This window comes from Budorcas taxicolor, chromosome 12 (genome assembly GCF_023091745.1).
Source record: "Budorcas taxicolor isolate Tak-1 chromosome 12, Takin1.1, whole genome shotgun sequence".
Lineage (NCBI taxonomy): Eukaryota > Metazoa > Chordata > Mammalia > Artiodactyla > Bovidae > Budorcas > Budorcas taxicolor.
The window spans coordinates 12,236,652-12,263,368 of NC_068921.1; the positions used below are offsets into that span (position 1 = coordinate 12,236,652).

The 26,717-nt window shown below is 39.4% G+C and overlaps 1 protein-coding gene across 1 annotated transcript in view; it reads right to left on the reverse strand.

The window, feature by feature from the left end:
* VWA8 (von Willebrand factor A domain containing 8) overlaps window positions 1-26,717 on the reverse strand; it is a 373,132-nt gene that overhangs the window by 308,287 nt on the left and 38,128 nt on the right. Inside the window, exons 3-7 of the mRNA XM_052649893.1 lie at window positions 23,948-24,078; window positions 20,482-20,592; window positions 7,229-7,396; window positions 1,624-1,788; window positions 859-908 (exon numbers count right to left, since the gene is read on the reverse strand). Coding sequence (XP_052505853.1) covers window positions 859-908; window positions 1,624-1,788; window positions 7,229-7,396; window positions 20,482-20,592; window positions 23,948-24,078 — 625 coding nt within the window. The remainder of the gene's footprint in view (window positions 1-858; window positions 909-1,623; window positions 1,789-7,228; window positions 7,397-20,481; window positions 20,593-23,947; window positions 24,079-26,717) is intronic.

Below are 26,717 nucleotides of genomic sequence, written 5' to 3' on the forward strand. Positions count from 1 at the left end.
CCAAGCATCTTGTATCCTACATCGAACCTGGACTGGCGATTTGTTTCATATATGATATTATACATGTTTCAGTGCCATTCTCCCAGTACCTAATCTCTTAAATCCATCACAATATGTGAGGTTTTATACAACCTGACCCAAAACTACCCTGTCAGTCTCACCTCCTACCTTTCTCAGTCCAAATCCAAACTTTAGCCACTGGGAGCTTTTCATACTTTCAAGAATAAAGCATCACACTCATAACCTACGCCTTTACAAAATTTCTTAGAATTCCTTTATTCCATTCTCTACCAGTCAAAAGCCTACTCATTCTTTAAGATCTATGCCAAATGCCAATGCCTTTCCAAAGAACTTGGACAGTTCCAACCCCAACACTTTGAAATTATGGCCCTTACCACACTATGCTAAAGAAAAGTATACACATATCTTTAAACTTTACTCTACTGGATCTTGAAATTCTGTCATCAAAATTCATGTCTTATTAACTTTATCATTAGCACATGTAGCACAGCCGGTGAAAAGCTCTTCAAATGGTTGCTGAATGAATGAATGAATGAATGAATCAGTTGATCAATGAATGGGCAAAACAAGTTCAATGTTAAGAATCCATATTTTATATATATATAATAAGCTATTTATTTATACACACAAATATACATATTTTTATATGTGTGTATATATATATTTTATATGTAAACATATTATTTGTATGTTTAATATAACATGTTTCATATAGCATATGTTAATATTGTAAATTATGTTAATGTTATAAATATTGATTTATATATACATAGCTAGCATATATATATATACACACACACATATAGATCTATCTATATGTATAGCTGAAATACTTACTTTTCAGTAGGAACATTGGCTCCAACTGAATATAACAGTTTAAGTTGGTCCTAAAATAGCATAGAAATATACCAAATTAATAAGGACTGTAACATATTAAATGCAAATACTTTAGAGACATAATTCAACCTTTTAATTAAGTAAACACTAAGCAATCAATAGCAAAAAATCATTTTCTGATACATGTCATTTTTCTAAAAGAAAAGTAACTTTTTCTTCCTAGTTTTCAGAGATATTCTTTACCTTTGAATCCATTTTACTTTCCAGTAACTACTGAGGGGGACAACTACAAACTTAGTAACATTTTTATAGTAACTGAATTTATTATAAATAAGAGAGATGTTTTAAAAATAAACCACCCTTAAGGAGAGAGGGGCAAGACAGGGGAGGGAATGAAGAGGTACAAACTACTATGTGTAAAACAAATGAGCTACAAGCACAAGGAATATGGGTTCTTTACTGTCTGAGCCACCAGGGAAGTCCAAGAATACTGGAGTGGGTAGCCTATCCTTTCTCCAGGGGATCTTCCTGACCCAGGAATCGAACCGGGGTCTCCTGTATTGCAGGCAGATTCTTTACCAGCTGAACTATCAGGGATGCCCACAAAGAACATAGCCAATATTTTATAATAACTTTAAATGAAGTATAATCTATGAAAATATGGAATCACTAAGATGAACACCTGAAACTAATATTGCAAATAAATTATATTTCAATTAAAATTAAATAAAAATTTAAAAATAAATTATCCCTGTTCCTACTTACCTTGAAGGGCAGATAATAAACATCTCTGGCTTGAAATCGAGACCGCAGTGGGGGATCTAATGGATTCCCAGAGTACCTGGGCACTGGCAAGCCCAAGGCAATGACTCGGAAATTTTCACTAACTCGGACAATCTTCCAAGCATCCAATTCTGTTTTTGTATGATCCTAAAAGAATAAGAAAGCGCAAGTTACTGCACGGCAACACAGACACACTTGCAGGAGCCGAGCTAAGGGATTTAGGCCCTGACGGTTGAGTAAACTGTATGTACTAGAGAACCCTCTTGAAGCCAAACTGTCAAGGATGGGAGTAAAGTGGAATCAGGAAGAGGGTACCAGGGACGGCTTGCAAAATGAAGACTAACATTGAAAGGAGAAACAGAGAATGCATTGAGGCACAAAGGCGATGTGGATCAGATCTCTACGCTCTACTTGGTCAACAGAGAGGAATAGTCAGGAGAGCAAGAAAAGTAAACTGATTCCAGCTAGATGTCAACACAGAGTAGTTCTGGAAGGACAGACCACCAGCAGGGCAAAGACTGTCCGGGGACTTTCAATAGATAGATGTGTTTACGGACGTATTTCTACCAAGCTATAGCAATAGTAATAAGCAACATTTCTTAAAAATTTAATAATGGTAAGCACTTTCCACAAATTTTTCTCATTTAATTTTCACCAGAATCCAAACAGACACAATTCCTGACGTTCAAAGGAGTTACATAACTTGCCCACATTCCTGCATCTGGGATATGGTGGGGCTGAGACTGGAGACAAAAGGAAATATGTGACTTTGGAGTCACAAATGCCGACTCCAGGGCAGATTCTAGCTAAGTGACCAAAAGCCTGTTATTATACCCTGAGTCTCAATTTTCTCATCAGTAAAGAGGAAACAATACCACCGACATTATTACAGCTGTTATGAAAGTTAAATGTGACCATGCCTGTAAAAGTAACTGGCCCTGTTATCTTCCTTCTCTGCCTGACCCTCCCAATGGCTCTTCACTGTTCTTCAGCCTTTGAAGAGCCACCCCCATCCCCACCACCCCGGTCCCTTGCTGTTGCCCTCTTTATACCTTCTTGTATCACAACATTTAAAGACTTCATTCCACTTAACTGTTAACAAAGAGTCATTGAGCACCTACCCCGTGCCAGGCAATGTTCTGAAGTTTGAGATAATAACAGTGACAAAATCCCTAACCTACTGAAAGTTATAATTTAGTAGACAGAAGCAGAGGGTAAAGAATCTGCCTGCAGTGCAGAAGACCCAGGTTGGACCCCTGGGTCGGGAAGATCCCCAGGAGAAGGGCATGGCAACCCACTTCAGTATTCTTGACTGGAGAATCCCACGGACAGAGGAGCCTAGCAGGCTACAGTCCATGGGATTGCACCGAGTTGAACATGACTGAAGTGACTTCACACACACACACACACACACACACACAGAGGGAGGCAGACAATGAACTAAAACCATAAGTAAATCAAGTAGAATATCAGATGACTCTGTGGAAAAAAAACAGAGCAGAGCAAGGGAGTATGGGGGCAGAAGGCACGTTGCAGTATTTAATGAATGGGTGAGGGCAGTCTTCCCTGATAATACAGGCGGAACTCAGAGGTGTTACAGGTGCGGTTCCAGACTTCTACAATAAAGCACAGATTGCAACGAAGTGAGACACACAACTCCCCTGGATCTCCAGTTCATACAAAAGTTATGTTTACACTACACTGTAGCCTATTAAGCAAGCAATAGCATTACATCTAAAAACTGCACATACCTTAACTTAAAAATACTTTATTGCTAGCAAATGCTAACCATCCTCTGAGACGTCAGTGAATAGTAGCCTTTTTGCTGGTAGAGGGTCTTGTCTAAACGTTGATGGCTGCTGACTGACTAGGAGAGCGGTTGCTGAAGGTGGGGGTGGCTGTGGCAATTCCCTAAAACCCTTGGCCAACAAAGATCTGTCTACTCAAAGCTACGGTTTTTCCAGCAGTTACATATGGATGTGAGTGCTGGACCATAAAGAAGGCTTAGCACCAAAGAACTGATGCTTTTGAACTGTGGTGTTGGAGAAGACTCTTGAGAGTCCCTTGGACTACAAGGAGATCCAACCAGTCAATCTTAAAGGAAATCAACCCTGAATATTCAGTGGAAGGACTGATGCTGAAGCTGAAGCTCCAACACTTGGGCCACCTGATGCGAACAGCCGACTCACTGGAAAAGACCTTGATGCTGGGAAAGATCGAAGGCAGGAAGAGAAGGGGACGACAGAGGAAGAGATGGTTGGATGGCATCACCGACTCGATGGACATGAGTTTGAGCGAGCTCCAGGAGATGGTGAAGGACAGGGAAGCCTGGCGAGCTGCAGTCCATGGGGTTGCAGAGTCGGACACAACTAAGCAACTGAGCAACAACAAAAGGCCACCATGAAGTCTGCTGCGTCAATTGACCCTTTCACGAACGATTTCTCCATAGCATGAGATGCTGTTTGATAGTACTTTACCCATGGGAGAACTTTCCAATTTGGAGTCAATCCTCTCAAGCTCTGCTTCAGCTTTATCAACTAGGTTTACGTTTGAAATTCTAAATCCTATGTTATCATTTCGACAACTTTCACGGCATCTTCACCAGGAGTAGATTTCATCTCAAGAAACCATGTTCCTTGCTCATCCATAAGCAGCAACTCCTCATCTGTTAAAAGTTTTATCATAAGAGTGCACCAATTCAGTCACATCTTTAGGGTCCACTTCTAATTCTGGTTTTCATGCTCTTTCTATCATGTCTGCAGTTACTTCTTTCCCTGAAGTCCTGACCCTCTCAAAGTCATCCATGAGAGTTCATATCAAGTTGTTTTTTTTTTTTTTTTTATCAAACTACTGGGAGTTTTTCACTTTCTTCTTCTTTTGAAAAATATCTGTGTATTCATTAATTCATTTGGCTGCACTGGGTCTTAGCTGAAGCATGTGGGATCTTTCACTTGTGACATGCAGGATCCCCAGTTATGGCACATGGGATCCAGTTCCCTGACCAGGGATCAAACCCACATCCCTTGCCCTGGGAGTGCGAAATCCCAGACACTGGACTGTCAGGGAAAGCCCCTTCCAATCTCCTATGAATCTTGATATTTTGACCTCTTCCTATGAACCATCAGTCAGTTCAGTCACTCAGCTGTGTTCACTATGTCAGATTCACTATGAACCATAAGTGTCTCCTTAATGTGGCATCTGTAACAGTAAATCCTTTCCAGAAGGTTTTTCAATTTACTTTGCCCAAATCTTTCAAAAGGAGTTACTGTGGCAGCTAGAGCCTTACAAAATGCATTTCTTAAAAAATTAGACTTGAAAGTCGAAATTACTCCTTGACCCATGGGCTGCAGACCGAATGCTGTGAACACGAATTTCATTGTTAATCTCCATCGGAGCTCTTGGACAACCAGGTGCACTGTCTATGAACAGTAATATTCTGAAAGCTATTTTTTTTCTGAGAAGTAGATCTCAACAGTGAGCTTAACAATAAACCCTGCTGGAAACAGATCTGCTGTCATCCAGGCTTTGTTGTTCCATTTGTGGAGCCCAGGTAGATTAGATGCAGCATAATTCTTAGAGGCCATATGATTTTCAAACTGGCAAAGGAACACTAGCTTCCACTTATAGTCACCAGCTGCATTAGCCCCTAACAAGAGAGTCAGCCTGTCCTTTGAAGCTCTAAAGACAGACATCGACTTCTCCTCTCTAGCTATAAAAGTTCTAGATGGCATCTTCTTCCACTAGAAGGCTGTTTCATCTACATAGAAACTCTGATGCTCAGTGTAGCCACCTTCATTACTGATCTGAGCTAGATCTTATAGGTAACTGACGACAGTTTCTGTATCAGCAGTCGGGCTTCACCTTGCACTTTTAAGTTATGGACACGGCTTCTTTCCTTAAACCTCAGGAACCCACCTCTGCTAACTTCAGCTTCCTCACCTTTCTCAGACTTGAACTGAAGAGTTAGGGCCTTGTTCCGGTTTAGGCATCGACTTAAGGGAATGTTGTGGCTGGTTTCATCTTCTATCCAGACTACTAAAACTTTCTTCAGCAAAATAGGGCTGTTTCTCTTTCTTACCATTTGTGTGTTCACTGGAGTAGCATTTTTACTTTCCCGCAAGAACTTTTCCTTTGCATGAAAAACCTGGCTAACGGTTTGGCGTAAGAAGCCTAGTTTTTGGTGTATCTCAGGTTGCAACATGCCTTCCTCAGTAAGCATAATCATTTCTAGCTTGTGACTTAATGTGAGAGACGAGTGACTTCTCCTTTCACTTGAACACTTAGAGGCCACTGTAGGATTATTATTAGGTCACTGTAAGATGGCCTAATTTCAACACTGTTGTTATGTCTTAGAGAACAGGGAGGCCTGCGAAGAGGGACAGAGATTGGGGGATGAGCAGCTGATGTCTGGAGCAGTCAGAACACACACATTTATTGATGAAGTTCACCATCTTATATGGGTTTGGTTTGAGCAACCCCAAAATAACTGCACATCAAAGATCAGTGACCCCAAATTACCATAACAAATGCCAATGAGAAAGCTTGAAATGTGGTTAGAATTACCAGATGCAACACAGAGACATGAAATGAGCGACCTCTGTTAGAGAAATGGTGCCCACTGGTTTGTTTGACGCAGAGTTGCCCCAACCCTTGATTTGTAAATAACGCCATATCTGCAAAGCAACACTAGAGCAAAGCACAATGTAAAAAGGCATGCCTGTGTTACATCTGAGCAAAGACTTGAAAGAGGTAGAGGAATGAGTCTGGCAGATGTCTGGGAGAAAACCACTCTGGAAGAGCAAGGTGCCTGTGCAAAGCACTGATGAGACAGGAGAATGCGTTTCGAGTAGTTAATGGTAAAGAGCATGCTGGCAGGTGGAGCGGAATGAAAGGGGAGAAGGGAAGAAGGAGATAAGGTCAAAGAGGCAGTGATGGCTCAGATCACCAGATATCCTGTATTCCACTGTAAGGACTTTAGATTTTATTCTGAGTAGAACAGAAAAGCGTTGGAGGTTTACAGCAGAGGAATGGCCTGTTCTGCCTTGTGTTTTAAACTGATCACTGACTGCCCAGGAGGGAACCAGGGGGTCCAGAGACAAAGCTCTTACAACAGCTCCGGTATGAGATGCCGGTAGCTTGGACCTTCAGGGTATCTTTAAATATTTCATTTGTTTCTGTCCATATCTACTGAACTTCGAGCTTCTTGAACCAACAAGTGGATTTTATTCAACTCTGTCTTTCTGGTGCCTAGCGCAGTCTAGAAGCTATTAGGCTTGTTGAGGGAAGGAAGAGAAGGAAAGAGGGAGATAGAAAAGGAGGGGAAAGGAAAGAAGTAAAAGAAGAAAAAAAATAGAAAAATAGTGATTAGAGAGACAAACAAAGTAAAACTCTGGGAAGTCCTCTCACATGGTCTGCAAACAGAAGAGCCATACAAAACTGCAAACGCACAACTGGCTTCAGCCAACTGCCCAAGACAGCTGCCCTTCGAACAACCGTCCTTGTTCTCATACAATCATGCCTTATACCACAGACGGCATGGCCCGCGGCTCACAGCTCAGACGCAGAGGTGACGTGTTTCTTTTCTTACTTGGAGAAGTTTGTCGTAACGCTCGGCAGACATCAGGAAGCGTCCATCCTCAAGCTGCATCTCCCTGTTCTCCAGCAAGTTGTTCAAAACCGGCAGAACATTCCTCTCCGCCTTTTCCAAGCCTTCCAGGATGAGTGTTCTTCCTTCTGTGGCTGCACGAACTGCACACTATTTCCAAGAGACAAAAGCAACATCAAATATAGTGGAGCGTGGTCTGATTTTACTTGTTCAGTAATGCAGAGGAAACTAGGCCTCCTTATTATAGGGACCAGGAGTCTGAAAAGCTGGGCTCCAGATCTTGGTTTTGCTTATTTCCACCAATAGGATCTTGACCAGGTGATTTTTCTCTCTTGAGGCCTGTTTCCCCATTTGTAAAATGAAGAGATTAGAAGCAGTGGTCTCTAAGGCTCCTTTCAGCTGTAACATTTTAGATATATCCCCAATGAAACAGAAAACCAAGAGCTATTTTCGGATCAGTAATGCAATCAAGGAAGCAGATTCCTTAACTAGAAACAAAAAATGAAGATTACAATCTGCTCTATCAAGATTCTTATGGAGATCAGATAAACTAGGTGAGAATATGCAGAGACTGTAAGGTTTTAAATGAGTCACCATCACAATGGATTCAGATTTAGTGTCGTGTTCCACGCCGACAACATCACAGATTTACCAAAACAGAAAAAGAGTCAGGTTTTCCACTTGGCTATAGCAGACTGACCGTAATCATACTCCTAGGTTTCCAAGTTTAGGAAAATTAGAAATAGAGAAAAAAAGGAAATAAAGTAGACTCCAAATGGAAAGAAACAGGAAAAATATAATTTTTTAAAAAAGTAAAGTACTAAAGATGTGGGGGGAAAAATCCTTTAACTGATAGATGCTGAACAAGATAGAAAAATCTATTTTTTGGTCAAAATCCTTGAAAATCTGGTTTGAAAAAAAAAAGAAAATCTCAATGACATTTCTGCTGTGTACTGAACAATATCATTAAGATTAATGCTGTAAAATTTACATTATCACTCTCTCCTTAAAAAGTCTGTTTTTGATCTTTACAGCCCTATATTTTCTTTTAAAAAAAAAAAAAAAAACTTTCTCTTTTCTGTTTGCCCATCCCATGTAGGCTGCCAGACTTACATCTTTAACCCAAGCTCTTCTTACTCTAGAGGGTCTGGTCTGAGCATCATACTTAATCACATAGTTGCAACCATCACTGGGATGCTAACCATTCTCAACCTCAGGCTCCCCCAAGCTCCATCATACACTCCTATTATATGAATGCCTCCAACCAGACTCTAGAAGCACCTCAGGCTCTACTGTACAATACTGAACACATCAGATTTTCCTCCAAATATTCTTTCTCTTATCTTTCTATTTATGGTGCGAGCACTATTTTCCCATGACAGGTCCTAGATTCCTATCTCACCTCCTACCTCCAATTTATCGCTATGTCCTGATGATGTTTTTTTAGTATTTCTGGAATTCATCCCTTCTACCACTCCTCTAGTTCAGGATCTTCTTACCTCTCGGATCTTCTCCTTACTAAGTCCATCCTCAAGCTGCATCTCCCTGTTCTCCAGCAAGTTGTTCAAAACGGGTAGAACATTCCTCTCCGCCTTTTCCAAGCCTTCCAGGATGAGTGCTCTACCTTCTGTGGCTGCACGACCTGCTCCTTAAGGTAGTGTTTATGTCTATCACAATACGGCATTTATCGTTCCAGTACTTACTCTGATACCAGTTGCCTGACACGCGATATTCTTGCAACACTGAACTGGTTGTGATTTCCCCATGCTTAAACATACCACACTGCTTAACTAGAAAAAATGTGTTCTATACCAATCCCCTTTGCTTAAAATTTAATTTTCCCTATAGTAATTAGCCCTCAACCAATCTGAAAAATTAGCCTCCAAACAATCCTTCAGATGAAGCGAAGAAAAAGACTATCTCTGTTTTTTTTTTTTTAAGAGACTAAATATCCAAAAAATTTCTAAAATAGCAAAGCATTGACTTTCCAACTTGGGGTGGGGGGTGGCGGGGACACAAAAAACAGGCACTGCTTAAGCAAGTCTCCTTTTAATAAGCTGCTGAATTTTGCATTGTATTACAGAATTCATTTCAAATATCTATGTACTAATCATAAAAAATTAACTTCTATGAAAACTACAATTAAGACTCATCCTATTTTAAAAGTAAGATCAAATCATGAATAAATCTGACCATCTTGTGGTAGCAGCTTTATTTTTTAAAATGCATGGACAGAAGTGACTTAGTAGCTCCTAAAGAACCTAAAAAAAAAAAAAAGAATCTTATTTTTGCTAGTTGATAAAAGGGCAAATCCATAGAAATGGCTTCCAGAACATTAAAAATAACACATAAACTACTTCTTATAAAATTTCATGTTTCAGCTAAGGCCTCAATTAAGCTTTCTTTCAGAAGAATCTATTTACTCCAAGAAAACACAGCTCCTAATAAAAAGAAACTCAGCTATATCTCAATCTAAGAAAAAAGAAAGAAATTAAGTTATCACAACTTGTGTCAATATTGTATTTAAGAAGCTAATAAACTTTTTAACAATCTTAGTTTTAAAACAGACTAAATACTGTATTTAACTTTTAAACACTTCATAGAGATGAAAATACATGTTCTCAGAGACAAAACTAGAAATATGTAAATCAAAATATAGTGGTTTCCCAACTGCAGGTCAGGGAAGAAAAAGTCTTGACGACATAGGACAAGAACAGGCACAGCAGATCTGCTTTTATTTACTCCAGGAGACTTTGGTCAGGTATGCACTACACCTTTCCAGAGGAAAGGTGGAATAAGCTACAGAGAGATCAGAAGGAAAGCACAAAGGAATCCTTTCATCCACCCTAATAGAGGTGTGGACTAAGTTGCTTTAGCGGTGCCCGACTCTTTGTGGAGGTAGGTGCTGTGATCGTAACTTGAAAAAGTAGTAATGGATGGAAAAAGGCCTCTTGAAAACCTGATAAGTGCCACACCTCTTCTCCAGAGTAAAATGCACACAGCTATCTGTATATAATAGAGACCTCAAGTTAAGAACCTCTAACTCGGAAAAAACGATACAAACACAAAGTCACAAGTTGGCACACACTGTAGTAATAATTGCTGAAGCCAGAATCATCAATGAATGGTAAAATTAGTGGGTAAGAGTATGATGAAAAACAGGATATTTGCAAAAGCTCAAAACTATCTCCCCTCACAAGGTATTTTTAAGTGACAAAGGGAAAAAATAACACAACAGTGAAGGAACGTGGCAGATACAACCTTAACCAAGTGCTCAGTTAATACACAGTAATGACATGGGTCAGGCTCCCCAGGTGGTACCAGCAGTAAAATGCCTGCCTGCCAATGCAGGAGACATAAGAGATGAAGGTTCAATCCCTGAGTCAGGAAGATCCCCTAGAGGAGGGCATGGCAACCCACTCCAGTATTCTTGCCTGGAGAATCCCCATGGACAGAGGAGCCTGGCGGGCTACTACCAAGTTGCAAAGAGTCGGACAGGACTGAAGCGACTTAGCACGCATGCAATGAGCTGTATCAATTTCAAGCACTAAATTTCTTATATGAAGCTCCCCCAAAGGCCACATCTCTTCTACTGCATTGCTACATTTTTAAAATATGCAGGATCTTGATCAAATCATGAGCAAACATCAGACAAACCATACTAAGCAACATTCTACAAAATAACTGGCCATGAAGAAGACAAGGGAGTGACTGGGTACTATAATGGGAGGTGGAGCTGGGGACAGTGTAGCAGAAGTCATCTTTTTTTAACAATGCAAATACTTGAGCATGTTTAGATGATGAGGAGGAGCAGCTTTGTCTTTGACTAAGTGTCACTCCTCCTTCTCTTCCAAGGCTAACTCTGTACTCTGAGCTTAGTGGCATTCTCTCTTCCTTCCTCCAAAATCTTCCATCAACTCTCTCTCTCTCTCAGTTGTGTCTGACTCTTTGTGACCCCATGGACTAAGGAGTCCACTAGGCTCCTGTGTCCATGGAGTTTTTCAGGCAAGAATACTGGAGTGGGTTGCCATTTCCCCCTCCAGGGGATCTTCCCAACTCAGGGATCAAACCTACATCTCTTGCATCTCCGGCATCGGCAGGCAGGTTCTCCACCACTGGCGCCACCCAGGAAGCCCTCTATCAACTATACCATACCTTTGCGTTTTCACATTCCTTCTCTTCTACACATACGTCTGTACTTTAAGAAACTCTACAGTCTTCCGAGCCTCTTAATATACTCTCATTTTCCTCTCCTTTATTTACAAGCTTCCACCGGGCAGCTGGTGGGATCTTTGTTCCCCGGCCCTCAGCAGTGCAAAGCACCAAGTCCTAACTTCTGGACTGCCAGGGAATTTCCTATTTTCAAGCCTCTTGAAAACAGTCCACATACTGACTGCCTCTAATAAGCTTCCATCACCCTCATTTTACTGAAACTGCTCACTTGAAAACACCAAAAATCAAAATGCCACAAATCAAGCTTTTTCTTGATCGTCGTGTTCTTCTTCCCTTCAGTCCTCTTCCACTGGTTCTCTCTTGTGAGCTGAAGCAAAAAAAGTGAAAAGGTGTCTTCCCTGGTGGATCAAATGGTAAAAAAAAACCTGCCTGCAACGCAGGAGACCCCAGTTCAATCCTCTGACCCACTCCTGTGATTTACCATCTAGGAATATGTACCAGGTTGGTTTCCCCACTTCAGTGGGGAATTCCTATGGACAAAGGAGCCTAGCGGGGTACAGTCCATGGGGTCGCAAAGAGTCAGACACGACTGAGCAACCTCCACTTTCTCATGTAACTGTTTCATCTTCCAAGTAGGATTCTTAGGCCTTTAAGGGGTGAGAACTCCGGTTTTTGTCATATTGGTGCAAAACTGGCTCACAGCAGGCTTTTAGTGTTTATGGAATAAAAATGTAACCATTCAGTTAAAAGATGTTGCTATGTAAGTTTATAAAGAATTTTTATATGAAGAATAATACTTATCTGTGCTTACACTTGATATGAAAACAGAACTGAACAAGTTTAACTGTCAGCATGAGAGATTTAGTCTACATGTTTCAAAATTTTTCTATATAGATTTTAAAATAAAATAATTGTGGTATAACTTTTCTAATCATTTTTAAAAAATAAAGAAGGGAACAGCATATATATATTTCACATGGAATGAATACTGGTGATCACTCCTCAGTATAGAAATTAGATCAAGATCACCCATAAGGATCTCTTCCTGCCCTTCAAGCTACTGAATTTCCAGAGACCTAATTTCTCAAATAGAAGTCTGAAAAAATGCATAAAGATCCTTCTGGACAAAACCATCCCATATAGCAGCTTTAACAACCTAGTACATGGACACAAAGTATTTCAAGATAAAAGCAGCTGCATGACCTAAAATCAAAAACTGTCTAAGCCCTGTTCTAGATTTGCTTCTGATTTGATGAACGACCTGAGGCAAACAATTAATCTGGATGTCTGTGTCCTCATTTACTAAATGAGAATATCCTCAAGGGGTGCTGTACGATGTCACTATTTATGAATCAAAGCAGTACTAGAAAAAAACTTAAAGCTGTCAAGCCTATTAAAATGTCAATTATTATTAATATAGCCATGATCTAATGAAAATAGATTCTAAAGAGTTTCAGACACTCAAATGGCTACAGTGTAATGTCACTGAGGAATTCAAAGGGGAAAAAAAAATTCTGTTTCGACTTCTTTACTTAAAATGATCAAAATAGAATCAGACTGATTTTTGGTTGCTCTACCACCTGGTGTGGATGATTAAGGTTACTCACATTCCTCTGTAAGCCCCCATTTCTCTCTAAAGCTATACTAGTGATGGTGCTTATCTCATAGATTATGATAAAGATTAAGGAAGATAACCTCTGACACCCAGCAAACCTGAGGAAAAAAAAAAATTATGGGGCTTCCCTGGTGGTCCAGTGGTTAAAAATCTGTCTTGCCATGCAAGAGACACCGGTTTGATCCCTGGTCTGGGAAGATCCCACGTGCCACAGAGCAACAAAGCCCATGCGCCACAACTACAGAAGCCTGTGCACACCAGAGCTGGTGCACCCCAACAAGAGAAGCGACCACAACGAGAAAACCATGTAATTGCAACCAACAGCAGACTGTGCTCTGCGAAACTAGAGAAATTCTGCATGCAGCAATGAAAACCCAGCCAAAATAAAAAAATAAATAAATAAACCTTTGAAAATTTTTCATGTTACTTTCTTTAAAAAAAAAAAATTAGCTGTTATTATTACAAATACTATTATCCTGTAGTAGTTGTTGTCATTGTCATTATCAACATCAGCAGCAGCAGCAGCAGCTTCATGATCATCAATGCTTTCTCAAGAGAAGTAGCATATGGAAAATCCCACGGACGAGGAGCCTGGTGGGCTGCAGTCCCTGGGGTCGCTAAGAGTCAGACACGACTGAGCGACTTCACTTTCACCTTGACTGAGCGACTTCACTTTCACCTTTCACTTTCATGCACTGGAGAAGGAAATGGCAACCCACTCCAGTGTTCTTGCCTGGAGAATACCAGGGACGGGGGAGCCTGGTGGGCTGCCGTCCATGGGGTCGCACAGAGTCGGACATGACTGATGCAACTTAGCAGCAGCATATGAGAGAAAGAAGCTAAACTTAAGAACTGGACAAATCCTGGTTCAAATTCTACCACTGCTTTGTTTATCATACAACTGGTAAGACTCTTACTTCACCTATAAGGTGTGGAAGCCAACTCCATCCTAAGGATGTTTTGAGGATTAAATGCAGTCATATAAAAAGTGCCTAGCACAACAGTAGTCTCCTCAATGAAAGTTATTTTTATCTCCCTTGATTCTTCTTAACTGAATTTAAATAAATCTGTCCAACAGTTAACATACACATAGATAAGAGTTGGCCTGAGCAAGATGGCAATATGGTAAGAGGCCAAGGCCTGAGTTCTGATTAATACAGCTGCTGCTGCTGCTAAGTCACTTCAGTCGTGTCCAACTCTGTGTGACCCCATAGACGGCAGCCCACCAGGCTCCCCCGTCCCTGGGATTCTCCAGGCAAGAACACTGGAGTGGGTTGCCATTTCCTTCTCCAATGCATTAAAGTGAAAAGCTAAAGTAAAGTCGCTCACTCATGTCTGACTCTTAGCAACCCCCTGGACTGCAGCCTACCAGGCTCCTCCGTCCATGGGATTTTCCAGGCAAGAGTACTGGAGTGGGGTGCCATTGCCTTCTCCAGACTAATACAGAGGTCAGAGTAAACACAGACCTTCTCCAACTGTGCAAGTGACAATTAGGACATATGGACAGAGGAGCCTGGTGGGCTACAGTCCATGGGGTCGCAAAGAGTCAGACACGACTGAACGTGAGATGAGACAAGAACAAGACGGCTGCAAAGGATTTGGAGCAGATACCAGAATTCAATTATTCTCAAAAAGCAAGCAACTGTTTTCTGGTGCATGGGGATGACCCAGAGGGATGTTGTAGGGAGGGAGGTGGGAGGGGGGTTCATGTTGGGATCACATGTACACCCGTGGTGGATTCAGGTCAATGTATGTCGAAACCAATACAGTACTGTAAAGTAAAATAAAGTAAAAATAAAATTTAAAAAAAAGAATTATTCGAAACAAAGCAGAATACATTAAAATATTATATAATTGTTTAAAGTGCATTTCATATGTAACATTAAATATGTATATTGTTTATTAAGGAACTTGACATTATCGTGTCAAAGTAACAAGATTCTAATGTGATGAGTTGATGGCTTAGAAAAAGGTAAAAAAAAAATCATTTGAAGTTCCCCATCCTGGCTTTCTATTCCCCCAGTTATGGCTATATAGAGTGTCTCCCATCAGTCAGACATAAAAACCTAATCAAAAGTTATTTGTAATATTTGAGAAATGCAAGCAATGTATAATGACTTAAAAGTCTTCCTCTCTAGCTCTTTGGAGTCACAGGACAATAAGCAGAATTCATGATAAGAATGTCAAGTAAAGTAAGAAAAAAAAAGTAGAGTAATAGGTTTTTGAAGGGTTAGAATATCTAAAATATCAGCTTTTTTGGGTTCTTTTATCTTCTAACACAAATGAAAGTTAATGTGCTAGTAAAAAAATCTTAAACTCTTTATTTCTCCATAAGTGTTATAATATCAGCCATATACATTTTCACATTTCTGTTCTTTAGCTTATTTTTCTTTTCAAAAAGTTCCTATAATCCATTCAGCAAAGGATGTGCATTAAAAATATTTGTTACCTGCATATTAACAAGTGAGTATGTTATAGTATTTACATAAACAAACATGGTGTAAACATCAACATTTTCTTGGCAGATCGTAATTTATTTTATCAGTATCTCTCTCCTTTTCCATATCCACTCAATTTGTTGACATCTTACATAAGCAATAACCAAAAATAAAAATGATTTAACCCAGTTAGTACTTCTTAAAACAAATTAAAGCCTATCGATTTGGCAAAGTACATACATAGAAATAAATACTCAATATTGACAAGAATCCATGAGACAATTACTCAGTGCATACGGATGACAGCATGAGTTGGAACACACGTGGAAAGCAATTTTGTGACAAATGTATATCAAGACTCTTGAAAATGTCTAGACTCTTTAATTATACTTCCAGCATTCAAGTTTTAAAAAATCATCCAAGATAATAAGATCTAAGTGGAGAGACATTCACCTCGAGTTATTTATAACAGTGAAATCTAATAGTTATATAATAATTATATAAGTGAGATTTATAACAGTGAAAACTTAGACAAAACCTGAATGATCAATAATATGGAAATGTTGATAAAATGGGAATGTTAAATAAATAATGTCATATCTACTTGATGAAATACTGTACAGACACTAAAAGTTTTAAGAAAGGCAACCTGTAAAACTTTATATGCATGGTATATCATCTTCGTAAAAATTACTATACATGATTAAATAGATATGAACATAGGCATGACAGGCTTCCAAGGTGTTACTAGTGTAAAGAATCCGCCTGGCAATAAAGGAGACGTGGGTTCGATCCCTGGGTCAGGAAGACTACTGGAAAGGAAATGGCAACCCACTCCAGTATTCTTGCCTGGGGAATCCCATGGGCTGTGGAGCATGGCAGGCTACATAAAGTCCATGGGGTCACAAAGAGTCAGACACAACTTAGTAACTGTTTTTAGGTGCCAGAGATAAGCAAAATAGTTACATTCTAGTGGAGAAGACAGACAATAAACATGAAAACAAGGAAATTAATTAGGCAAATTCAGAGAGCAATAGGTGCTCTGAAGATTACCTTATGTATATCACAACAGGGTTCATGTGGAAAGGGTTTAAGTGTGACGAGTGACTACAGAGTATTCTGAGAGTTCATCATCAGAATGATGAGGTGGCAGGAACATACAGATCTGGGAAAAGGTCATTTCAAGCAGAGGAAATAACAAGTACAAAGGTTCTGGGGCTGGAAAGAACTTGGTCTATTTTTAAGAGGACAAGGTCTCTGTGGCTGGACTCTTGCAAGCAAGGGAAAGAAGAAAGGAGAAGAGGTTGACAACGTTGGGTCCTGTAGAGTGTAGTGGCCATGTTCAAGGCCACGTTCATGGATTTTATTCTGGGTGTGACAGGACCAAACTGCTTTAAGCAAGGAACTGATAGGATCTGGTTATGAACAAACAATAAGGAATATTAACTGCCAGGAAGTGACAGAGAAGAAAAAATATGAAACTCAGATAAAATCTCAATAGACAGTCTGAAGCAACTTAGAGAAAGGACTAACGTCCTTATATCTTCATCACAGACTCTGAAGGTGCCAATGTATTACAGCATCGTAAAAGGTGGATGCTTATCATAATCAGTTGGATTAATAAAAAAGAAAAAACATGAAAGTATAGAATACTACCATACATATTTATAGCATGTTAAATATTTTATAAATGGTAAGTAAATAAAGTAAGTAAATGTTGCTCAGTCGTGTCCGACTCTTTGTGACCCCATGGACTGTAGCCTACCAGGTTCCCCCGTCCATGGGATTTTCCAGGCAAGAATACTGGAGTGGGATGCCATTTCCTTCTCCAGGAGATCTTCCCAACCCAGGGATCGAACCCAGGTCTCCCACATTGTAGGCAGACACTTTACCATCTGAGCCACCAGGGATATAAATTGAAAATTTGCTTTCTAGAATGGTAGGGAGAGTTTCATCTGAACAATTTATATTATCTTCAAGAAATAAATCTTTAGCTAACCAATACATTTGGTTACCTAAAGCAACTCAATTTCTGAGATTTCTGCATAGCCAGTTTTAAACTGTCTTTAAAATAATAAGCATACAAAAACATTCTTTTCTGTTTCTTATTATCTGCATTGCAACAATCCTCCAAATACAAAATTCACTCAAAAATATGTTTTTAAATCCATGCTCTGTCAAACAAAGTCAGTTCTCCTATTGTCATTTAGATATGACAGAGAAGAAGCAAGCATGGTATTTTTTTCCCACTTATAATCAGAAATAAACTGAGTCTTTGGAATTACGTAAATAAAATGGATTTCTTTAAATGTACTCATGTGCTTCATCCACAAAGGATTACGTTTTTAATAGCTGGAAATCTAAAATACTCAGATTCTCCCACTGTAGGATGCTAAGTTTGATCACCATTGTTTAAGATACTGACTGACAAATCATTGCACTTTCAGTACAGCTTTCTTTCTGTAACTAGATGGTGATCTACGTGGCAATGTGAACATTTTGGTCTCCAAAAATTCCTCACTCGGTGTTTCTTAAAATTTCACTCTTTTATTTATAAAGTAATAGTGTGTACTCCTGGGAAAGCTTCAGATTTAAAGAACTATGAAGCTTATTCCTTGCCCTGCCCCAGATACCTGATCATACCCCCACAGAGGTAAACTCTGTTAACTGATTCTTGTGTTTCCTTCTGGAAATTTTCAACGTGTAAACAAACATTTATGTATTTTTTTCTTGTTTTTTAAATCACAAGTGGGATCATATTATATATACTGTCTTGCAACTTCAATTAATATATTCTGGACTTCTATCAACTTATAAATATTCATCTCACTGTTTTTTCATGGTGACAGATAATTCTAGCTACCATGATTCATTTAATTAGTCTCTTAAACATACATCATTATAGTTTTCACAAAGTTTTATGTGATTTATCAAACAATGCTACAATAAACAGCCTAGTATATATGTTTATATATGTTATTTAACTTATATGCAGAGTACATCATGAGAAACACTGGGCTGGAGGAAGCACAAGCTGGAATCAAGATTGCCAGGAGAAATATCAATAACCTCAGATATGCAGATAACACCACCCTTATAGCAGAAAGTGAAGAAGAACTAAAGAGCCTCTTGATGAAAGTGAAAGAGGAGAGTGAAAAAGTTGGCTTAAAGTTGAACATTCAGAAAACTAAGATCATGGCATCTGGTCCCATCACTTCATGACAAATAGATGGGGAAACAGTGGAAACCGTGGCTGACTTTATTTTTCTGGGCTCCAGAATCACTGCGGATGGTGATTGTAGCCATGAAATTAAAAGACGCTTGCTCCTCGGAAGGAAAGTTATGACCAACCTAGACAGCATATTAAAAAGCAGAGACACTACTTTGCCAACAAAGGTCCATCTAGTCAAGGCTATGGGTTTTCCACTAGTCATGTATGGATGTGAGAGTTGGACTATAAAGAAAGCTGAGTGCCGAAGAAATGATGCTTTTGAACTGTGGTGTTGGAGAAGACTCTTGAGAGTCCCTTGGACTGCAAGGAGATCCAACCAGTCCATCCTAAAGGACATCAGTCCTGGGTGTTCATTGGAGGAACTGATGTTGAAGCTGAAACTCCAATACTTTGGCCACCTGATGCGGAGAGCTGACTCATTTGAAAAGACCCTGATGCTGGGGAAGATTGAGGGCAGGAGGAGAAGGGGATGACAGAGAATGAGATGGCTGGATGGCATCACTGACACAATGGACATGGGTTTGGGTGGACTCCGGGAGTTGGTGATGGACAGGGAGGCCTGGCGTACTGCGGTTCATGGGGTCGCGAAGAGTCGGACATGACTGAGTGACAGAACTGAACTGATATATGTTTTCATGTTTTGTGTGAATAATATTGGAAAGAAAAATTGCTAGAAATATTACTGTTGGATACAAGTGTGTTTAATTTTTTTCTTTTGATAGATAATCACCAAATTTTCCTTTATAATTACATCAATCCATGGCCCCATTAACAGCAATGCTGATTCCTCATCCCTTCTTCCTCATCAACAATGAACATTAGCAAATTCTGAGAGGTGAAAGAAAAACAGCAGTTCACTACTGTTTTAATGTTCATTTTTATAAACAAGAAGTTCAAGCACCTTGTCATGAATTTATTGAATGTCTGAATCTTTTCTCTATGAAATGCTTGAAGTCTGTGCCCTTTTTTCTCAGGCATTCCTAACAATGTTCAATATTTTAAGTAAAGTATTTGAAGAAATATACAAGCTTTATTATAGGGGTTTCCAGGGGCTCAGTGGTAAAGAGCCTGTTCAGTGGTTAAGAATCTGCCTGTCAGTGTAGCAGACACAGGAGACATGGATTTGATCCCTGGATTATGAAGATCCCTGGGAGAAGGAAATGGCAAACCATTTCAGTTCTTGCCTGGAAAATTTCATGGACAGATGAGCCTGACCAGCTTCAGTCGATGGGGTCGCAAGGAGTCTGACATGACTGAGTATGCATACACTCACAAGCTTCAATATAATATTCAAAAAACATTATTTTAATTGATAACCTGCATCTAAGAACTCTCTTCAAAAAGCTGTAGTTCCTGGAATTATGAATCTAACTTTACTATGCTCAATATACCTGTATGTACTTCACCTTTAGATTGAGAACATTTTAGTAAATGTGCTAGAGAATTTGCTATATTGAAATCTCAACTCGTTTTTTTTTTTTTTAACTCAAATTCTTATAGGCAGTTAATAGGAAGCAACCGGAAATTAAGAAATCAACATATGAATCTTTAGTTAACATTTTAGAACCACTTGTTTCAACTATGGTTTCTTATTTTGTAGTAAACTAACAAGGCATTTCCAAGAAGAGGGAAACCAAAAACCTAAATTAAATCTGTCTAGAGGGCATGGTCCACCTGGTTTTCGCTAGTACGTGAGCTACTCTTTTTCTACTTTAAAAATCAATTTCTTAAAGACTGGGAGTAAATAGTCACATGTTGGAGTGTGATAAGCACTTGCCTGATCGATGTAAAAAGCCGTGCCTGCACGGATCTCTCGCCGCTGTTTGAGGTCAGTTTCAGTGGTGTCTCTTGACAAGGCAATGTATTCAACCTCCCTTTTGGTCAGCTCCTGAAGAGAATGAAATGGTCCCAAGATAAAATCAAGTTTCTAAGATAAAATCAAATTCCCAACATATGCTTTGGGGGCAGGTATTCTGACAATGTCACTCTACAGAAGAGCATTTTATTAATAAATGTAATTCTAGGTGAAAGCCTTGTGAGCCTCAGCTTTAAGAAAAATGTAACAAATTAACATTAATCAAAATATGTATCTCTTCTCAGAACTTTTACTGTACTCAATAATCTATAGCTTAATTACTTACTACTTAGGCAATAATAATCAAAATGTGATCTTATAAATCTTAATATCTCCTGTAGAGTTCTTTTCAAATATCAAGAGTAATAACTTGGCTATTAACTTGATTTTCACATAAATGACAGTCATCTCTGTAAATAGTGTTCATCTTTTGTTAAGGGTGCTTTAAATTGATTTACTCTATAAACCAATGATTACCTACCATGTATACGTTAAGCATTTAACAAGTGTGAAAATAAGGTAAATATCAATAACTGGTTCAACAAAAAAAGAGACAATATAGAACTAATTAGGAAGGGAAAAGGAGAGGAAAGATGAAAAGGAGGAAGGGGGAATGGAGGTTATTATTTTACATAGAAAAAAACCACTTGGTTTGAAGAAGAAACCACCCAGAATCCGTTTCTCTTAGAATAATTAACCTATCCCTAAATTCCTTTTTCCTTGTATGTAACAAGGTGTATAAGGTTCTTAACATTATCCTTGGTTTTACAACGTTGAATTTAAAACAATGACATTCTCCAATCCAATAAGGCATATAATATGTTTTTATTAAACAGGAAGAACAAATTAATTTACTGGAGGAGTACAAAGAAAAAAGTTGAATCAGTATGCCATTAATGGTGAAAGGGGATTTTTTTTTAATTGACCTTATGTGCAAGTGATGTTGATAAAAATACATTATTATTGTCACTTATTCTTTTAAAATGTGCCTGTTCCCGTGCACCCATAACTTTTGGAATATGTGGAAAGGAGGGGAAAGTTTTAAAAAGAGAAAATGTACACCAAAGTGGTAAAGATGTGCTGATACCAAACGATGTTTCTCTAAATGAACCGCCTGTGAGAGCACAATTCTGGAGTAAAGCAGCAGGCTCTCCTGGCTCCTGGAACATCTTGCAGCGCCTTCCTGTCTTGTTTCACTGACGACTGACTGTGATCTCCCTCACTGGAAATCCCTGACACTCACAGTGGTTGACCAAATGCTGTATGCCTCTTCCTATTAAACTGTATCACAGTAGCACCCTGAACTGTCACACAGAGGTTGTTATCCTCGGTCCTGACAGTTTCCTGGGACTTTTCATCAACCAAGACAAGACCAAGGTCTCCTCAGCTGTTGCTCCACAGAAGTGGCACCAACAAGCTCACAAACAGCACCTGGGGCAGCAGATGGGGACAGCAGCAGAGGTCTGTTATTTTAAACTGTCTACAAAACTCCTATTATATGAGTGAAATATGAAACAAACACAAGTATTCAGTTATTTCTGTTTAATTTCTCATTGATTCAACAGGCTTGCCCCCAAATTTCTGCCTTTAGAGATGTCATCTACACTGGCTATTGAACCAATCCATTGTTCCATATCTGGTTCCACCTGCTGCTTCTTGACCTGCATCCAGGTTTCACAGGAGACAGGTATGGTGATCTGGTAACCCCATCTCTTCAAGAATTTTCCAGTTTTTTGTGATCCACACAGTCAAAGGCTTTAGAAAAGACCCGATGCTGGGAAAAGATCGAAGGCAGGAGAAGGGGACGACAGAGGATGAGATGGTTGGATGGCATCACTGACTTTTGCACATGAGTTTGAGCGAGCTCCAGGAGATGGTAAAGGACAAGGAAGCCTGGCGTGCTGCAGTCCATGGGGCTGCAGACTTGGACACAACTGAGCGACTGAGCAACAGCAACGCGCTGGCTGCTGCTACACAAGGAGACTTTAAATACACTGGCAATAGCACCCACTACAGAATGTGCAAGGCAGCTTAGGCTGGCAAGTTTTCTTACATGTATTTTCAAGTCCTGAAGCTGTCTCAGCTCTGACAATTCAAAGTTTGGTGGTGGTTGTTTTTTCAAGATACAAGGTTTATACTTATAAACTTGAATTGCGTTTTTCAGCCAACAGGATTCCTATACTCTCCTAGCCTGGCTACTCCACATTTCTAACAAGCTTCAAAGACTTCTCAGAAACAAAATCAAAGTGAGATATTGTTGCCTTTGAAATGAGTCAGGTAGCATGCACAATTTAAAACTAAAGAGGTTCTAGACCTGGGAATCTCAGTGGCTGACTCCGCATTCTTAGTCAACTACACTTTTGCACTGTGTATTAATAAAGTGAGGATAATAATACAGTGGCACACTGTACCTCACAGACTGATTCTAGGGAACAAACAGGGATATGAAATTTATGGGCTAAACAGAGTTAGGTTCTGTTCATGGTATTTTCATTGTTACAGCCCTACATAATTCTGAAAGTACCAAGATAAACTCACCACTAAAATAAGAAGCATATTTCAATAAATTAGAAATTGATGATTTAGTATCAAATAACAAAAGGAACCTTTAAGTAAGGTTTTTCTCTTCATCCTAAAAATTATCTTTGGAACAGACCAACTTCACCTGAGAGGGTTCATCTTTCAATCATTACAGCAATGCCTATTAATGCTGACAAAGTAATACAAAAAAGTCTTGCAAATTTTTTTTTCAGTTGAGATTTGAATATTTCAACTCAACTCAGAGAACTGCAAACATTTCAGAGGATATCATATCAGAAAGGAAGAGCAATATGAGATCTGAAGTCTAGCTCCATCATTGCCTTGCTGGATAAAGCCTGAGTGAGTTATCTAATCTCTGTGAACTTGTTTTCTCATCTATTTAAAGAAACAAAAAGAGTGCACATAACACATAAGAGAGATTCTGTAATCCTTAGGCTCCCTTTAGAGACCATATAACATCAAAAGTCAGAAGAATTATTGGGCTTTTCAAAACGTGGACTAAAGATAAAAGAATGTTTCTTGAGAATAAAACTACACTGTGTTTTCTAATCTCAGAGTTGCTGATACTGTTTGCAACGACTCATTACTTGAATTTAGATGGATCTCTTTCCTACTAGAAGTGGAGGGTTTTCTACTTGGAACAAACATTTGCTAAAGCTATGAAAGGCAAACGTACATTGACTTCCCAAATAATTTATTCCAAATGCTTTATAAACAAATCACCCCTCTATGTCAACATTTTTAAAGGAAGGACTAAACCTGAGATTTCTGTAAATTCTTAATTTATTTCACAAAACAGTTTATCAAGGTTAAGACCCTCAGGAATCCACAAGAATTCATTGCTTACCAGGTACTGCATAGCAATAGAGCGTCGAAGAGGCCCAGGAGGTCCTATTAGAAAGACGTCTTGCCCCAAAAGATCCTTCTGCATTATCCATCTTAGATGTTGAATTACTGATTGAGCCAGAGAGTCTGAGACTTTAAAGAAAAAAAGGCAAAATAAAATGCAAATCAGACTACTAGATAGAACATAAACCTCCAAGCAACCAATGCAGACAGTATATTAAGTTAAAAATGTGTATACAATGTACTGCTGCTACTACTAAGCCGCTTCAGTCGTGTCCTACTCTGTGCGACCCCATAGACGGCAGCCCACCAGGCTCCCCCGTCCCTGGGATTCTCCAGGCAAGAACACTGGAGTGGGTTGCCATGTCCTTCTCCAACGCATTCAAGTGAAAGGTGAAAGTGAAGTTGCTCAGTCGTATCTGACTCTTAGCGACCCCATGGACTGCAGCCTACCAGGCTCCTCCGTCCATAGGATTTTCCAGGCAAGAGTACTGGAGTGGGGTGCCATTGCCTTCTCCAATACAATGTACATGTGTGCACATGTATATGCACATATATACACATATATACGTTCATACCTACATCTGCTGAATTTTCACACTGTTTTACAATAAAACATTATCTAATGTTAAAAAAGGGTTTATTACATCACGAAGAGTCACATAATCCCACACTTAAAAGCTAATAAGAAGCGGGAATTCCCTGGGGGGGTCCAGTGGCTAAGGCTTGGGCTTTCACTGCCATGGACCTGGCTCAGACCACTAGTCGGGAAAATAAGATCCCACAAGCCACGTGGTAAGGCCAAAAAAAGAAGCTTAGAAGAATGCTTGAACAGGTATCTGTGTTACTAAAGGAACAAAAGGGTTTTTTAAGTGTGATATGAACAACTACTGCCATTACTTTGTCACAATGTTATAGCCCAACTCTTTTGTTCTGAAAGGGGATAGGACCAAATCATCTCAGACAACTTATGAGTATCATAACCTTGAAAAAAACGTTAAACTATGACTTACGTTGGCACTGGATTGTGAGGTCTCTCAAACTTCACAGTTAGGATGTCTGATGTAGATTTAGATTACTCCTTTAAAATTCACATCTATTCAACACCAACTCTTCTGGGAATAGAAGACTCCTCTGTATAACACCATTCTAAGCCTACTACATATATATGTATTTATTTATTCAGTTTTGGGGCACATGGCATTTGGGGATCTTAGTTCCCCAACCAGGGACTCAACCTGTGCACCCTGCACTGGGAGTGCTGAATCTTAACCACTGGGCTGGTAGGGAAGGCCCTAGTAAAAAGTGAAAGTGTTAGTCACTCAGCTATGTCTGACTCTTTGTGACCCATGGACTACAGCTCACCAGGCTCCTCTGTCTATGGGATTCTCCAGGCAAGAATACTGGTGTGGGTTGCCATTCCCTTCTCTAGTGGATCTTCCTGACCCAGGAATCGACCCCAGATCTCCTGCATTGTAGATGGATTCCTTACCTTCTGAGCTACAAAGGAAGTCCCTAAATCTACTATTAAATCATCCATGAACACACTCATTTTTTGACTAAACATTTTTTAAATGTTTGTATTAATACAATTCATTTGTATTTACTCACTTATATATCACCCAGTGACTGAGCTTCTGTTCTCCTAGGAATTCAAGAAAAACTCTCCCCTTACACATCAAGACATGATATAGAATTCTCATAGCAGCGTGGCTCAACGTAAAACTGAAGATAGGAGATGGATAAAAAGCACACAGAGGAATATTATATGACCAAAAAAATAACAGAATGAACCCCCATTACTTCCAACAACATGTTTAACTCTTAAAAGAGAAAAAAACTGTCACAAACTAAATCATGTATTAGTGATTAATATCACTATCTTGATGAGTTCATGCTAAATCGCTTCAGTCATGTCCAACTGTTTGCGACCCTATGGACTGGAGCCCGTCAGGCTCCTCTTTTCATGGGATTCTTCAGGCAAGAATACTGGAGTGAGTTGCAATGTCCTCCTCCAGGGGACCTTCCTGACCCACTGATTGAACCTGCTCTTCCTGCAGTTTGTGCAGGGCAGGCGGGTTCTTTACCGCTGAGCCACCGTGGAAGCCCCACCACCTTGGTAAAGCTCAAAAAACTAGTAAATTGAATTTTTTACAAACACATGCATATGTGATAAAACAGTGCTTGAAAAAGCAAAAAAATCCCAGAGAATGATAAATTCAGAATATCTGGAAAGAAATCAGAGAGATACTTGTAGACAACTTCAAAGATAATTATAATATTCTAGTTTTAAATTAGATGTGGGTACAGTGTTTGCTTTACTATTATGTTGCATTTTGTACATAGACACACACAATGCAGATATGTACACAGATATACCAACATATGTATGTGTGTATACGTATGTGTATGAGTGCACGGGCTTCCCAGGTGGCACAGCAGTAAAGAATGCGCCTGCCAGTGCAGGAGGCACAAGAGACGCAGGTTCGATCCTTGGGATACGAAGATCCCCTGAGGAGGAAATGGCAACCCACTCCAGTATTCTTGCCTAGGAAATCCTGTGGACAGAGAAGCCTAGCGGGCTACAGTCCCTGGGGTCACAAAGAGTCGGATACAAATGAGCAGTTCAGCACAGCCCAACATCTGTGTATGCATATAAAAAACATACTCTTTTGTATGTGTTGAATATTCCTATACTCGTTAAACTTTAATCATCCAGGAAGGTCATGAAAGAATTCAAAAATCAAACTAAGAACATTTGCCTAGGACTA